The following is a 15,730-nucleotide window of genomic DNA, read 5'->3' on the forward strand; positions in this document are numbered from 1 at the left end:
AGAAATTTAATAAAACCAATATTAGGTTGAGTCGTCGATTGAAAATCGGTGCTTAACGATATTGGTTTACGATATAGCCGCAAGATGGCATAATAGATGCGACGCTGCTTTTGACGTTCGTGTATGAGTTTGTTGTTTTTGGTTCCTTCTACTTTGAAAACGGTAGGAAGTAAAAATTGTTGGTACGGTGCTTAGTCCTCAATAGTTTAACTGAGGATGTGGTGGAAAGAGTTAAGTTCAGTAGAAGAGATTCAAGTAAAAAGAATAGCAATTTCGAGTACATAGTACGCGAGACACACACGAGGTTCCCGCGATTGGCTAGTTTTATGAAACGACGATGGCTCCGTGAGGAGAGAACATGCTGCGACGCAAGCCGAGAGCCAACAAAACGATGTGAAGCTGAACGAGACCGTGAAATGCGCACAGAAACGTCCGCAAGTCGGTGGGAATAGTGCGAGTGTTAATACAAAGCAGCAGCTGGATCCAGAGCCGGGTGATAAAGTGCCCCGGGGCGCGGCCCAGCTGCTTAAATATGTGAATCGCGGCGGGGACACGGGTTTCGAGATGAGTCAATACCGCGAGGACATTGGTGGACACACTACCGGTGAAGTAAAATCACCCAGAGAGGCTGGTCAAGCTCCTCAAGAATCTGTCGGCAAACAAGAGCCTCTCGATGCACCCGGGCATCCAAACCATCCCGGACATCCGTTTACGTCTAATGTTATACGTGATTACCCGGAGGAGTATACCAACAAATCAAACGAATTTCCCTCCAAATCGTTAACTGATTACCCAGGCAAACAGGTACCAGAATATGTGGGAAAGCATGGAGAATTTCCAGGGAAACAGTTGGATTATCATGGTAAACACTTAATACATGAAAGTGAAAGAGTTCATCGGGCTGAAATGGAAGAGCACTATGCAGCTTCCAAGATTGAATCACGATTGGCATACGTAGGGGCCACGCCAAGTAGTTTTCCAGGCCAGCCAAGGTTTCTATCGGGACAAAGTATATCGCAAGCTACTGGTCCAACACCAACGTTAAACCAATTACTTCAAGCATCTACACCTGTACATCGGTTCCATGGAAATTATCCTGCAATGGGACCAGAACCTTATCAACAACCTTGGCCCATTCAACGACCTCCAGTTGTCCCTCCAGTTTATCCACAACCTGGTCAACGACCTCCACAGACGGTAATTGGAATAATCTTTTATCATATATCTATATACATGTAATTCTAATAAAATAATAAACCATTATTAATAATTATTTTAGAGATTATTCTGAACTTTTGCTTTGTTATAATTCACCAGTTAATCTATGCGTAATTTTGTTTTGTTTTTCTAATTAACTGTCATATTTATTATTTTGTAACCGCTAATTTTGTAATCGCTTGTACGATAAACAGGGTTCACCAAGATTACACGCAGGACCTGGAGGCCCAAGTTCTCCAACTCCTATGCCATATCAGCAATATACACAACGTTATTCTTCCCCGACAAGACCCCATGCACCGTATAGCCACCATCAGGTACATAGACATTAATTAAAAGAAATGCGAATAAAATAATCAGAAGTATTAATTGACCTTTCATATTTTTCAGCTAAATTCATACACTACACAAACCAGCCACCCTTCCAGTTTATATACAGAACAGAGGGGTTGGAATCAAGGTGGACCACCAAATCCACCACCACCTCCAACTAATCAAGCTAATCCTTCCAGTCAATCACCACAACGTGCTCTTTCTCAATCTCCAGCACCACCACCTTCAGCATCTCCACAGCCACAATCAACTGGCCAATCTCAAGTAAATTGCACTATTTTTTTACATTTATAAGAATGTTTTAATTTTCATACTTGAAATCTCATTTGTTGTGTCAAACAATGTATTAGAGAGATATAACAAATAACACAGAACTATGATTGCGTATGTTATTATTTATATATCATAATTATAGCGAATTTAATGTTTCCAGTAATATATTTAACAGAATTTCATGGTAAAGTTCATTATCATGTCAGTAAATGTACTTAAATTTGTGCATGTTTCATAAAATTTATTTGTGCAACTTTTGAAAGTAAGCTTTTTGTATCCTTCGTTAATTATTTACTAATTTGTCCCATTTACTAATCTTGAATGAAAACTAATATCATTTACAACAAATGAGAAATTATAGTATTGTATTAAATATTTTAGAAAAGATAAATTCGTGATGACGCAATCGAATTATTCATGAATTAAACAAATCGTTTTGTTATTTTTTTTGTTTTTTTAATTTATAGAGTTTCCACAACCTGCAGCAGCGATCAACAACACCAAATACTCAAGGAATTGATTCAGGGGTAAGTGTTAATATTTAAAAAAATATTACGTTTTGTAGTAGACTACATGAAAACGGTGGTACAAATTGAAGCTTTTCCTCCTAGATGTTTGACTTACAAATGTCACAAAAAATGTACATAGAAGTATTCTGTAAATCTAGTACTAATTTTAAATGAACACATACCTATTTTTATTGTAATTATAAAGCACATGTGTGCATATGTTGGTGTTATTTTATGTTACAATTGATTCAACTTGATTTGTTGAAGATGATGAAATAGAGATACAAGGTTAGGTTCTGTATGAAACATTAATTGAGATCACAAAGCAGTTGTAATTTCGTAGTGCACAAAGTGCCATTTGATCTTGGATACAGTGGACGTAGTACTTCAATACTTCTCTGGTGAAAAGAGCAAGCATGAGTGAGCGAAAGGGAGACCTCTCAAGTATGGGTTGCCTACTGTAGGAGGGGCAGGATGTAGGTAGTGGGGATGGAGAATAAGTGACTTGTAGAGTTCGATTAGGGCGCGAGTTGCGCGGCCGCTGGAGCCCCAGATATTAGCGACTTCCCCTTCTCTCTCTCTCTCTCTCTCTCTCTCTCTCTGTTATTCTCTCGCTCACTCTATCGTTTTCAAATACATGCATTCATACATGTGTGTATAACACACATCTCTTCATCAGTATATTCAATCCCTCTCACTTCTTCCAATATAGATGGGCGGGTTAGCGAGAGATCCATGTGTAACATAGGTTACCTGAGTGCAGAAGTAAGCAAGAGCGAGTGTGGGATTCGCTCAAATTGGTTTTGGAGGGGAGAAAACTCAGTATCCGAGGTAGTTCTCCCCACTACTTCTGACGTTTTACATCGTTCAGCTATATTCGGTTCGTTAGATCATGCAACTGTCACTCTGCGACATGCTATCGAACTTCTCGTATTCCCCTGACGGTGCTGAAAAGAGGCGAATATTTTAAATGTTCGATGATTAATTTATTTTATTTTACGTTTATTTATAACAAATGAAATTTATCTACGAGTTAAACGTTTTACCAACGTATAACGCTTAAATTTTCTAATATACACGAATCGTTTTTTTACTACAAACATGAAAACTAGAATTTTGCGCTGTGAATATAACGATTAATTTGTAGTCATTTTTTTGTTTACAACGGAATTATTTCAATATACATAACTAAAATGAAAAATGATACTGTTGGTACGAATAAATGTTACGAGCGAAATTTAATGCGGGGTATTAGACTTTTTTTTAATTGGCTTGTTTAATTGAAAGGGAAATTGAAAGATAAAAACGACGTTACCCCTTTAGTAAGTAGTTTAACTTTAAAGTATTCTTTCTCGTGTTCTGTGTCGGGGTTTTTGGAGCACACGGCTGCTCTTCGTCGAAGAATGGCGGAAATAGTCGACGGTTACCGAACGCTTGCCGCGCCACGAAAGAACGCCCTCCAACGAGCAGCTAGACGCGAAATCTGTAAACCGAAGTCACGGAACACTCGATAAAAAGAATCACGTTTTTAGTTACTCTTGGCCACGTACACGTACGTAGACGATCAACGCTGCGATTCTAACCTATTAAATTCGCAATCTTGACGATTCGAAGTAGTAATATAGGATCGTATCAAAAGGTTGCTCGTTCGGTATGAAACACTAAGTTATTGACACAACATGCGATGGTCGAACGAAGCACACGGTGAACCAGCAGTTCTATAGCAATAGACAAAATTATGCCCGCTTTTCATGTGGCTGTACAAAACCACCTATTCTCTTAATTACACATGATCAAATATGGTGTATCGTCGTTACACGAGATTCCCGTAAACATGTGAAAATCGTACGAGGAATATACGAATCTATGGTGGGTTTTGTCGTGGTGTGCGGGGTAACGCCTCTCTGATTCTCGCGTCATGCCGAGAGTTCTTGTGTCCGACACAGTATATAATATACGTTCCGTGATACATCCGAGGAAGTCTTTAATCGTCTTCTGTACGGATGAACTGTCCACTGCTTGGTAGGTGTAATGATGTACCTTTTTCTTTCTCTTTTTTTCTCAATCTTTCTATCTCTGTCTCTCTTTCCCTTCCTTTCTTCTCTCTCTCTTGTTCACCTAGTATCCTACACATTTATCTACCTATCTTTTGCTTATCCAACCATCTCTCTTTTTCTCGCTCTTTCTCTTTCTTCCCTCTTTTTTTTTTTTTTAATGTAACCGCGCGCTCTCTCAATGTATCATTGTGACGACCTGTACGAAGTGTTACGTGTATATATATATATATATATATCTGTATGTGATGTGTGTATACATATATATATACATATACGTATATATGTATTAATGCACATGCAAAAGAATATCGTTGAAACATGTGCGTGTGTATGACGTGTTATGTTGCATCGTACGATTAGCAGCGAATGCCGCGTGTAGCGTATATCCTAATTTTCTTGCGATTAAAATACAACAACGAATAAAGCGATTCTTTTGAAATGTACGTGAACATAATATTTTGAAAAATGTACTCTTTGAATAATTAGTTTCAACGACGAATATTCTTCAACCTGTTAAGAATGTTTTACCTTCGATGTTTGGATTAGTGTGATGTACAGTTGGGTGACTTTTGTTGTATCTTTATTTTCATTACAATCTCTCTCTCTTTTTTCCCTTTTATTCCATGTAAGCGTTGCTATGTAATACTTCTTTACTCAAGTTGTAAATTCATGTTAAGTTCAACAACATTTTTCTAATGCATTGCTTTATTTTGTATATTTCAGGAATTGTCAGGACAAAACAGTAACGATAGTTCGAATGGACCTGCTTGTCCAGGAACACCAAACTCACAGGGGATGAGACCAACCCCTTCTCCTACTGGATCTACAGGTTCCCGCTCAATGTCCCCTGCTGTTGGTTCGTATATTTAGTCAACTGATTTTATTTGATAGAGTAGTTATGTTTGTAACAAAAGTTATAGTAATCTCTATTTTATTAAGTCGATTGTTAAGTTGATTCTCTGTTACAGGTCAACAAAACGTTCAGATGCCTCCACGCCCGTCAAGTAGCCAATCAGATGGTAGTGGACCAGCACGAATGAGTCACTCTCCTATGACAACTCAAGGTAAATATAAAAAGTTGGTTAATTAAGAGAAGATCATTGTCTTTGGTAGGAAAGATTAAAAATGGAAATTGTGTATACTTTTAGGAGCATACCAGCAGCCATTGGGTCCTTCACCACATATGCATAGCTATAAAATGAATAATACTGGTCCTGGGGTTGTTCAACCAGGACCTGGTTCTGCAAGTCTTGGTGGAATAAACCCAATGGGTGGTGGAATGGGATATGCAGCTGGTGGAACGGCTGCCGGTCAGCCTGGGGGTTATCACGCGCAAACCACCTATCCGCCTCCTCGCCCACACGTACAATTTTCACAAGGATATCCATCACCAGCCAATTCACAACCACCACCTAACAATCAATATCAGGCTCCTAATAGACCCAATAATTTGGTGCAATATGCTCCGTACACGGTAAGCTTTAATAATTAATTATTAAGATAACGAAAAAACGTTATATTCGTTAATTTGTTTGAATCTAATGTGCGTTTTTTCTTTAGCATAAAATGGGATTTAATAGTGTACCACCAGGAATGCCACCTAGCCCAGGACCACCTCAAGTTTACGGAAGTAGTAGTACAGCAGGTATGGTACCACCAGGTACACCTGGAGTGACTGTGATCGGTAATATGGGTCCGCCAGCAAGTTCTATGGGCCCTCCGCCACCATCGCCTAATCATGTCAGTAGTCAACCACCACCGACAAGCTCGGCTGTGCCACATTTGCACACTCCTTCGGCTACACCGCCTCTCAACCATGAAGGAAGTCCAATGCCTCCACCAAGTACTACTCCTAATTCACATCCTGCTTCAGCGCCAACACCAACCAGTCACAGTTCTGCAGATCTTACCGAAACTTCTAACGACAGTGGCATAACTACTACCGCTTCAGGTATATCTGTTATGTGTAATTGGCGAAAGTAACTAATATTTTTTGAAATTTCTTGAAAAATGATTTAATAAAACATGTTACTTGCGTAGGTACATCAGCGATAAACGTTACGTCCACCTCAAGTGGTACTGTTACATCAGTAATAACCACTGGTCCCGATGGTACATCTTTGGATGAAGGTTCTCAGCAATCTACGTTATCAAATGCATCAGCAGGTTAGTACAAAATATTATTATGTTTTTGCGAGAAATACACGATGTTCTTTTCGTGTAGCTTCTGGAGAAGATCCAGCATTTACACCAAAGGCCCGGAAAGAAATGATGGGAGGGTATCATAGCCATCCAACTACACCACAGAGTACAGTTCCATCACCCGGAGCTGCGAGTATTAATTCTATACACGAAGAATATCCCGATATGAATAGTCCTGGTTGGCCACGCACTCCTGCTAGTCCTGTATGTATTTTGTTTCAACCATGATTTTTAGGAATCTGACATAATGGTTTATTATTTCGTATGTATATTTATATCTTTACATGCATGTTTAATGTTTCTCTCATCAAGATTTTAAACATAGTGTACGTTCAGAGTTCATAATTTTATATCACAATTATTACTATACTTTCAATATTTTATGTATTTTACAGGTATTTAACAGTCATGTGCCTCAAGACCCATACAGATCTAAGGTTACTGTTTATTCATTATAAGTATACTTTATACTGTCGTACATAATATTGTTTGATATGATACGATGATGATACGAATGTTTCAGACATTTGATTAACGTCTAATTTTTGCATGTGTATAACCTGTAGTCCTTAAGAATATTAAGAGTAATATGAAAACGTAGAAGACGAGTTAGGATTATTTATTAAGAGGAAAATTAACAAATGTTGTAATAACAATTTCAGAAACCTGACAGCTTAGCAAAGTTGTATGAAATGGATGATTCAATGGAACGAAGGACATGGCTGGATAAGTTAGTTAACTTCATGGAAGAACGAAGAACACCAATTACAAGCTGTCCTACCATCTCCAAGAACCCCCTCGACCTATTTCGGCTATACCTCTACGTGAAAGAGAGGGGGGGCTTCATGGAGGTATGCAAGGTGCAGTGTAGTTCCATCTAGCCCTCGGTGTCTTTACGTAGTTTTTTTGTTTTTTTTTTCTTTTTTTTGTTTTTCTTTTTTTTCTTTACTGATTCTATGTGTTCATATTCTTCTTTTTGATATTGTGTATATATATGTATGTATGTATATTGAAATATGCCAGTAGTTCGGTTAAATTGCCCGAGTTTTATTCGGCATTTTTAAGTATCAACAGAGTTTTTGAAGTTGTTTTTCTTTTTGTATAATCGTAAAACACGCTTTGTTTCTGTGTGCGCTGAATTGTGCATGGTCATATATATATATATATATATTTTTATTGTTATTAGTGTCTTTCTTTTTCTTGTATATTATATAAAAATATGAGGAAAAAAGGAAGCTTAACACGTCTTTTCTTAAAGTTGTCGTTCGACGCGTATGGAATACTCCCTGATCTACAAACCTTGGTGCTATATGGAATTATTCTAATAATCAACGAAGATAAACTTTTAATATCAATGTAATAACGGTAATTCGTTTCGATTGTACTCTTGTTTATTCGTTTCATTTTGAACACTTGTGTTGCATGATCAGGAATCGAAGAGAATCTGTATTGTGTAAAAGGAAAATAAGCGACTATTTTGTCAAGTCGGTATATGATTTCTGTTAGATTAGCCGCTATTATATTTTTTTCCATGTATTTTTTCTTTTGCGTTTTCGAAGTGCAGATTTTTGTCTGTTTGGATTTTGCACTGAAAGATTAATCAGAGAAACTAATGGAACGAACTGACGTTAATTTTCTATAGGTAACAAAGAATAAAACGTGGAAAGACATAGCTGGTTTATTGGGAATCGGTGCGAGCAGTAGTGCAGCGTACACATTAAGGAAACATTACACGAAGCACTTATTGGCATACGAATGTCATTTCGATCGTGGAGGTGTGGACCCTCAGCCTATTATAAACCAAGTTGAAGCTGGTTCGAAGAAGAAAGCATCCAAAGGAACTGCCTCTGTACCCTCACCAGGTAGATATTTCAAATATTTTTCTATGATACATTTTTCTGATAGTAAAACAGAAAGAACATATCATTGTGTTTTGTTGTATACTTAGGGTCTTCCAATTCACAAGATTCCTTCCCTGCTGCTGGATCGAGTAATGCTTCCATGGACGGTTATGGAACTTATCAGAGCGGTTATACCGGTGGCACACCTGGAGGACCTTCATCAGAGTACACGCCTCCTCCTCCCAGACCACCAAGCCAGAGTAGCGCTCCTTCCCCTCATCAAGGTGAATATAATTTATTTTATTAGTTTTTATCTTGATATAAATTATACATAAAGATGTTAACAACGAGTATACATGTATTGAAATATCGGTTGGTAAACAACAACAACAATAACAATAACAAAATGTGAAAGGAATTGCGGTTGAGAGAATATATTCTGGCAGGTGGTTTGAACCAGGGCGGGCAGAATAACGGAGTAAACATGCCGAATCCGTTCGACGACGTTATAGGACGCTTTTCTCGCAAGTCGAACACAACGCCCTACCCTGGTCCATTACGAGCCCCAGGTATTTCTCTCTTCCTTATCTCCCTTCAGAGTTTCTAATAACAATAATAAATTAATAATCATACTGACACAGTTTATTATTATTATTATTATTATTATTATTATTATTATTATTATTAAACTTTTAAATTGTTTTTTGCAACAAACCTGTGCTTCGATTTAAGGCATGCAACAAGGCAGTTACCAGAATACAGGTTCCTATCAAAACTACCCTCAGGATCAGTATATTCGACCTCAAGCAAACACATTGTCTCAACAGGGAGAATTCAATCAACCTTATTCTCCGAGATCACATTACTCACCTTACGTGCCGGATGTTGATAGGTTAGAAAAGAAATGAAAAATTATATCGAGAAATGTAAATTTAAATAAAAGAATAGAGGATAATTTGAAGGATTTTTTTAGAGGATATGCCGGGGCAAATATGCCACCGAATAATGCTAGTGGACAGGATTTATACAATAGATATAGCAGTAGTCAGCAACCCGCAAGTTATCCAGCAGGAACACCACCTAATGCAAGAAGTAACAGCTATCCGTCTACGCCACAAGCACATCCAGCTACTGTACCTCAACAAACGGCAACTAGCCAGCCTTCTTCACCTTCGCAACCTTCTGCTGCTTCGTCTTATTCTTGCCCCCAAGACTATTATCGACAGGAACAGGTGACGTATTATGTTTTTATTTTCAAATGATTATTTTTCGTCGTATCATTTAACTAAATATTGCAATTGATGTTGAAGGGTGGATACGGTGCCCCTGGAGGAACACAGATATATTCAGGTGGTGGGAGCGGAAATAAAACCATGCCACCACCACCCCCAGGACCAAACCCACCTAGACGTCATCCTGATTTTGCCAAAGATCAACAGTATCCCCAGTATAATCAACAACGACCAGCGTATCCAGGTAAATTAATGTTGGTTGACTGGTTAGTTGACTGGTTGACTGGAATGGGTGTTTATTATACTATACAGAAGTTTCAGTTGAGAAATATGAAATGTTGTTTCATTCGTTACTACAGGATGGCCAAATACGACTAATCAGTACAATAGTAGTAGTGGAAATAATAGGGTTCCCTATCCAACTCAGCAACCACAGTCTCAAACACCACAGCAACAACAACAGGCACAGCAGCCAACGCCACCGTCTGCTTCCTCTACATCGTCGTCGGCACTTGCTAGTAGTCAACAATGGGGTAGTCAACAACCAAATAGAACAACGCCTCAACCAACATTGAACGCTATAGCCCATGCTCCTCCACCGTGGGACCATCGTTACGCAAATCAACCATCCCCTCTTTATCCTGCACCTGGAAATCACCAGGTACTCGATCGTGTAATCGATTTCTGTATTCTCAATTATGTATTCTGTATTCTCATTTTGAAAGAACCAGCTTAGAGATGCGGTGGTGGTGTATTTAAAATGTTTGTTTACAGAATCAGCTTGGTATAAATCCGATGATTAACCAACAGCCTACTTCGAAAAGAGAAATGACATTCCCTCCTGACAGTGTGGAAGCAGTAACTCCACTTCTTTATAAACGGCGGAAACTTACACGTAACGACGTTGCACCGGTAGAAGCTTGGCGCGTTATGATGGCTTTGCGTTCAGGTCTATTAGCTGAAAGCTGCTGGGCCCTTGACGTACTAAATATTTTATTGTTTGATGATTCTTCTGTGAGTTTTCTATTCTTTGATGAACTCTTTAATTTATCATGATTAATATTAAGGTAAATTATTAAAGGTAAAATAAACGATTCTGCAGGTAAGTTATTTTGGGTTGGCGCACTTGCCCGGGCTGTTGGATGTTCTGCTGGAACATTTTTCACGTTCGTTGTCCGATATGTTCGAGTCAGCGGTGAACGAAGATGATCGGAATTGGAATCAAGCGGCGACGGCGGCGGATGGTCCTGAAGTTGATCTCGGCGCCGTAACTCGTCCCGTTGATCCCGAAGACCGAACGAAACTACTTTCCTCGTCGAATTACACATTTTTATCGAGACGTGGTCGTCCAGTCAAAATCGTCCCTCGAGACGATGATTTGTTCGTGCTGGACACGCGGAGGAGTTGGGATCATCAAGAGTGCGAGCCGGAAACTGAACCTTGGCAAGTGGAGAGCAACACCACCAAGTACATCGTAACCTGTTTTCAATCTGAAATAGGATCGGTACCATTTGCCCGTCTCCTTCGAGACGAAAAGCCTCCTTTACTCCAGAAAGAAGTTGACTGCACAGATTCGAAGGACGAAACCAAAGCGGAGCCTGGTACGTTAGAGGCGTCCGAGTTTTCACATAAAACAATCACAGAACCTGATGAAAAACCAAAAGAAACGAACGAGAAAAAACAACAGCAGCTAGACAAAAAGAAAAAGACAAAGACGTTGAGCGACGTTTTGTCGAGGATCAAAAAGGAACCGGTGGAAATGAACGATCTTACGAGGGAATTGTTTGAGAAGAAGAACGATGGATTTAAAAAAGAATGCGATATGGAGGCGAAAGTGAATAACAACGTTGGTGAACATTTTGCGGATGTCGAAAAGTCCGAAGAGGAACTGGTTCCGACTCAAAATGGACTGAGCGATGCAACAGGTGGTAACCAGATCGAGTTGGAGAAGAGCGAAATTAAAGTAGAGAACGAAGAACAAGAGACAGAAACGAAAGATGATGATGATGATGATAATAAGGAGGGACCAAGATTAGACATAAGAGATCCGGCTGGAACATTGAAAAGAAGACGAATAAGTGATTACGAGGATGAAAGTTACTCGAGAGACGAAGCGAGTTTATATCTTGTTACAGAGACTCAAGATAACTTGGCTCGACGTTGCGTCTGTTTGTCGACTATTTTAAGGAATCTCACGTTTATCCCCGGAAACGAAGCCGAATTCGCGAAGAACGTTACATTTTTGAGTCTCCTTGGGAAATTGTTGTTGCTACACCACGAGCATCCGGTCAGGACGCAAAAGACGCGCAATTACGACCGAGAGGAGGATGCAGATTTTGCTGATTCTTGCAGTAGCTTGCAAGGTGAGAGCGAATGGTGGTGGGATTTCTTGCATCACATTAGAGAAAATATACTGGTTATGGCAGCGAATATAGCTGGACACATGGATCTAAGTCAACATCCAGAAGAAATATCTCGACCGGTATTGGACGGTCTGTTACATTGGGCGGTATGTCCAGCCGCACACGGTCAAGATCCTTTTCCCACCGTAGGACCGAATTCTTCTTTATCGCCGCAAAGATTAGCACTCGAGGCATTATGCAAGCTTTGCGTTACCGAATGCAACGTGGACTTGGTTGTTGCGACACCTCCTTACTCGAGACTTCAGAGACTTTGCTCTGTATTGACCAGGTTACTTTGTCGAAGCGAGGAACAAGTGTTACGCGAATTTGGCGTTAATCTATTGCACTTTTTGTCTGCGGCTGATAGCGGCGTAGCCCGTACGATCGCTCTCCAAACACCGTGCGTTGCGCTGTTAGTCGCATTCATCGAGCAGGCGGAATCTAGCGCGCTAGGTGTCGCGAATCAGCACGGATTAGCCGCTTTACGTGACAATCCGGAATCGATGGGTACCAGCTTGGACATGCTACGACGCGCAGCTGGCACGCTGCTTAACCTCGCCAGGCATCCTGACAACAGAACTCTGCTCTTACAGCACGAATCACGATTACTCGCTTTGGTGATGAGTCAAATATTGGATCAGCAGGTGGCTGCGATTGTTGCTCGTGTATTGTTCCAGTGTTCCAGGGGCACGTAACTTTGTTAAGACGGTATTTCGTTTTTCATCCGCGGGTGTTTGTTTCTTTAGCCCCTTTGTGCAAAATGATCTTTTTTTTTTGTTTATTAAACGAGACAGACAGCTAATACGAGCTGCTAATTCGATAGAGAATCCAAGAGACCGATATATATATACATATATATAGAGAGAAAAGTAGAATGAGTGCGAGTGAGAGAGAGAGAGAGAGAGAGAGAAAAGTCGCGATGAACGGGATGAAGCAAGAAATAGGAGAAGAAAGAAAAACGCGGGATTAGAGTTTTGTGTAGAAAGAACAAAGTGTCGATATATAACGCCATCGCCGCGTGGTTGTAGTTTTATATCGAGTAAACCAGAGAAATAAGAAAGTTAATTATCGGTGTTAGCGAGTTAAGGTATGCTACGACAACACGACCGCTGCGTACCTGTCGAGTATACCTTTCCTACTTCGTGAATTGGAAATAATATCGATAGTGTAAGATATTTCATAGTTAATGAAGAGAAGAGGAGGACTGCTGAAAATGAACAGATGTAACGAAGAGGAGGGAATTCGTGAAGATATAGAGGGGTTAATGATAAAGATGGGAACGGGTTGAAGGGAGAAGAAAAGGGAAGAAAATACACAGATGTTGAAAAGATGACAGAGAAATGAATAAGAGAAAGAAAAAACAACAACAACAACAGCAAATGTTTAGCAGCATAATATAATATATTAAAAGGAAATGACGATTGAAACAAAACTAAAAAAAATTTGTTTGACGAACCTAAAATGGTGCGATGTGGAATGATAATATAGGGTGACGATTATATATATAAATATTAACGATAATATAATGCAAATTTTTATATTTGCATGTTTTGTGCTGTAATTAGCGAGTAATTAAGATATTTTGTAGATAACACACACTTCCATTGAATCTTATTCGAACTGCGTTGCGCCGTATAAACGTGAAGAAGAAAAGAAAACTGATACGATACGACGCAAACGCTAACGGTGGTCTCCCTTGCAAAAAGTAAAATGAAAAAATAGACCACCGAAAGTCTCGACTTTAGAAGCACAGGCAGAACTAGAACTGAAGAAAGACATTGCTAGTTGAGGGGTGAATGGATGAGTGGGTGGTTGGGTGGCTGGCTGGGTGGCTGGCTGGCTGGCTGGGTGGCCGGGTTGTTGCTGGTTGCTGATATATATGAGGTTTGTATGCAAATGAGAGAGAACGAATAAACACAAAGAGCATGAAAGTAGTAAGAACGATAGAAAAGAATAAATCACTGGAAGAAAACAATTGACCTTTTGCCGAAAGGTACATAGTACGAATGATGTGTACACGAATGCTAAACAAGAATAAATAAATAGAAAGTTATAAAGATACAGATGAAATTACAAATTTATAGATTCGTTTCAAAGTGTGCGTATGCGATAGATAAACGCGAGAACCGGACAGAATAGAAAAAGAAAGAATGCCTGCATTTGGTGTATGCACCTTCTGTCCGCGTGTATCAAAATTTACCCGTATTGTATAGTGGAAGCAAGAAGGGATGAATGACTCGGTTGTGTGCACGAAGGATGGGGGTTCTGGTAGAAAACGGGCTGGGGAATAGTGTCTGTCAATAAAGAAAATAGTTGTACATACATACGTACATCCATACACGCATATATAAATAAATAAATAAATAAATATATATATATATATATATATGTATGTATGTATGAGAGGAGCTTACAAGATCGAGAGCAAAATAAACACTCATCTACAAGCACGATCACCACTTAAGTAAAACTATAAAGAATATTTCATGAGCTTTGATGGATTTTGTTTTATTTTTATTTTACTTTTTTTTTATTTCTAATTTTTTTTTCTCTTTTCAATTTTCTAGGTAGAGGAAATTTATAAAATAATAGCGATAACCGTATTAGTTTATTGTTTTCGGAATACAGATACTTATAAATGTAATTAAAAGCCATTGTGATCAAATTTAAACGCGTAACTTGGATTATTTAATCAAGAGGAATAACATTGGTGGTTAGTAATGATAACTTCAAAAAAGTATCGAAAAACTTACGACAAATGGGGCGAAGAGAGAAAATAGAGGGATGGAGAGAAAGGAAAAAATGTTTTTGCGAATGTAAGAAATGGAGGATTAAAAAAAATGAAATTTTTAATCTAACAATAAGCTCTCGATCGTGCCATTAAGCAATTCCAATGGAATATATTTATTACTTATGAAACTATAATTTTCAAAATGTATATGTTATTGTAAAAAACAAAAACTAATAAGTACTATTCCCCCTATTGTCAGCTTTTGCACATATTTCGACAGTTCTTACATATACATTTATCTAATGTAATAGAGTGAAAGACAAAAAAAAAAAAAAAGAAAGAGAGGAAGACCACTCTAATTTATAATGTTTGATGAAATGAAGATATTTATATCTACTTCGCCATCGCACACCTTCCATGCGGATACTTCCTTTTTCATTTGGTAGAAGTGGATTTCACAAAAATGAACGGTGTTTCAATTCTCATCAAGGTAGCCTATGTAAAAAATCAATCAGATTTGACTTTATTTAAGAAGGAATAATTAGGTGGAGAAGATGGAGGCAAATGGAACAAAGAAAAAGAAAGAAAAAAAATAATAATAACACGAGGTAAATAAGTTAAAACAGAACACTTTCCCTAATCCCAGCTTCTCCCTGACCCCAAAATATCCTACTCTATAGATATCTAAATACGTGTAGTTCTTAAATTATTTACTTTAGTTCGAGTGGAGATGCCTGTAAGTGTAATTTACTAAGACTTTTTGTAAATAAATTATGAAATAAACTAGACGTACTTTATCCAAATGGCTATTGTATGTAGATGTCTATCTCTTTTTGAAACTTGACGGTAATCTGGAAGAAATCCAAACTTTGAGAGAATCGATAAAAATTCAAAATATTAAAGCTATGCTTGTAGGGGATGATACTACTTTT

At 38.6% G+C, this 15,730-nt stretch overlaps 1 protein-coding gene and 1 long non-coding RNA gene across 4 annotated transcripts; one reads left to right on the plus strand and one right to left on the minus strand.

Annotated features, from left to right (window-relative positions):
* The first annotated feature begins 465 nt into the window (after positions 1 to 465).
* On the plus strand, positions 466 to 15,601 carry LOC114879210 (trithorax group protein osa). 3 transcript variants are annotated; one of them, XM_029193929.2, is made up of 21 exons: positions 466 to 1,197; positions 1,413 to 1,535; positions 1,609 to 1,815; positions 2,292 to 2,351; positions 5,114 to 5,246; positions 5,359 to 5,454; positions 5,539 to 5,864; positions 5,951 to 6,341; positions 6,431 to 6,556; positions 6,615 to 6,796; positions 6,988 to 7,029; positions 7,255 to 7,443; positions 8,235 to 8,454; positions 8,541 to 8,717; positions 8,880 to 9,002; positions 9,166 to 9,325; positions 9,407 to 9,665; positions 9,744 to 9,909; positions 10,025 to 10,326; positions 10,440 to 10,679; positions 10,768 to 15,601. In XM_029193929.2, the coding sequence occupies exons 1-21, from the start codon at positions 565 to 567 to the stop codon at positions 12,760 to 12,762; spliced, it is 6,150 nt and encodes a 2,049-aa protein (XP_029049762.2). In that variant the 5' UTR covers positions 466 to 564; the 3' UTR covers positions 12,763 to 15,601. The 3 variants fall into 3 exon arrangements, with proteins under 3 accessions (XP_029049762.2, XP_046143775.1, XP_046143776.1); XM_046287819.1 differs by lacking the exons at positions 466 to 1,197; positions 1,413 to 1,535; positions 1,609 to 1,815; positions 2,292 to 2,351 and adding an exon at positions 3,861 to 4,355 and having other exon boundaries at positions 7,255 to 7,452; XM_046287820.1 differs by lacking the exons at positions 466 to 1,197; positions 1,413 to 1,535; positions 1,609 to 1,815; positions 2,292 to 2,351 and adding an exon at positions 4,745 to 4,830 and having other exon boundaries at positions 7,255 to 7,452.
* Positions 2,516 to 3,730, minus strand: LOC114879214. The gene is made up of 2 exons (XR_003789876.2): positions 3,649 to 3,730; positions 2,516 to 3,280 (listed from the first exon to the last, which is right to left on the minus strand). It is a non-coding gene; the product is annotated as an uncharacterized LOC114879214 (long non-coding RNA).
* Positions 15,602 to 15,730: the final 129 nt, after the last annotated feature.

This window comes from Osmia bicornis, chromosome 11 (assembly GCF_907164935.1).
Source record: "Osmia bicornis bicornis chromosome 11, iOsmBic2.1, whole genome shotgun sequence".
Lineage (NCBI taxonomy): Eukaryota > Metazoa > Arthropoda > Insecta > Hymenoptera > Megachilidae > Osmia > Osmia bicornis.

Excerpts from the sequence above, each read along its gene's own strand:
- LOC114879210 (XM_029193929.2), top strand. The coding sequence starts at position 565 with ATGAGTCAATACCGCGAGGACATTGGTGGACACACTACCGGTGAAGTA. Across the intron at positions 9,666-9,743 it reads ACTATTATCGACAGGAACAG|GGTGGATACGGTGCCCCTGG; the intron begins GTGACGTATTAT and ends TTGATGTTGAAG. Across the intron at positions 10,680-10,767 it reads TATTGTTTGATGATTCTTCT|GTAAGTTATTTTGGGTTGGC; the intron begins GTGAGTTTTCTA and ends ACGATTCTGCAG.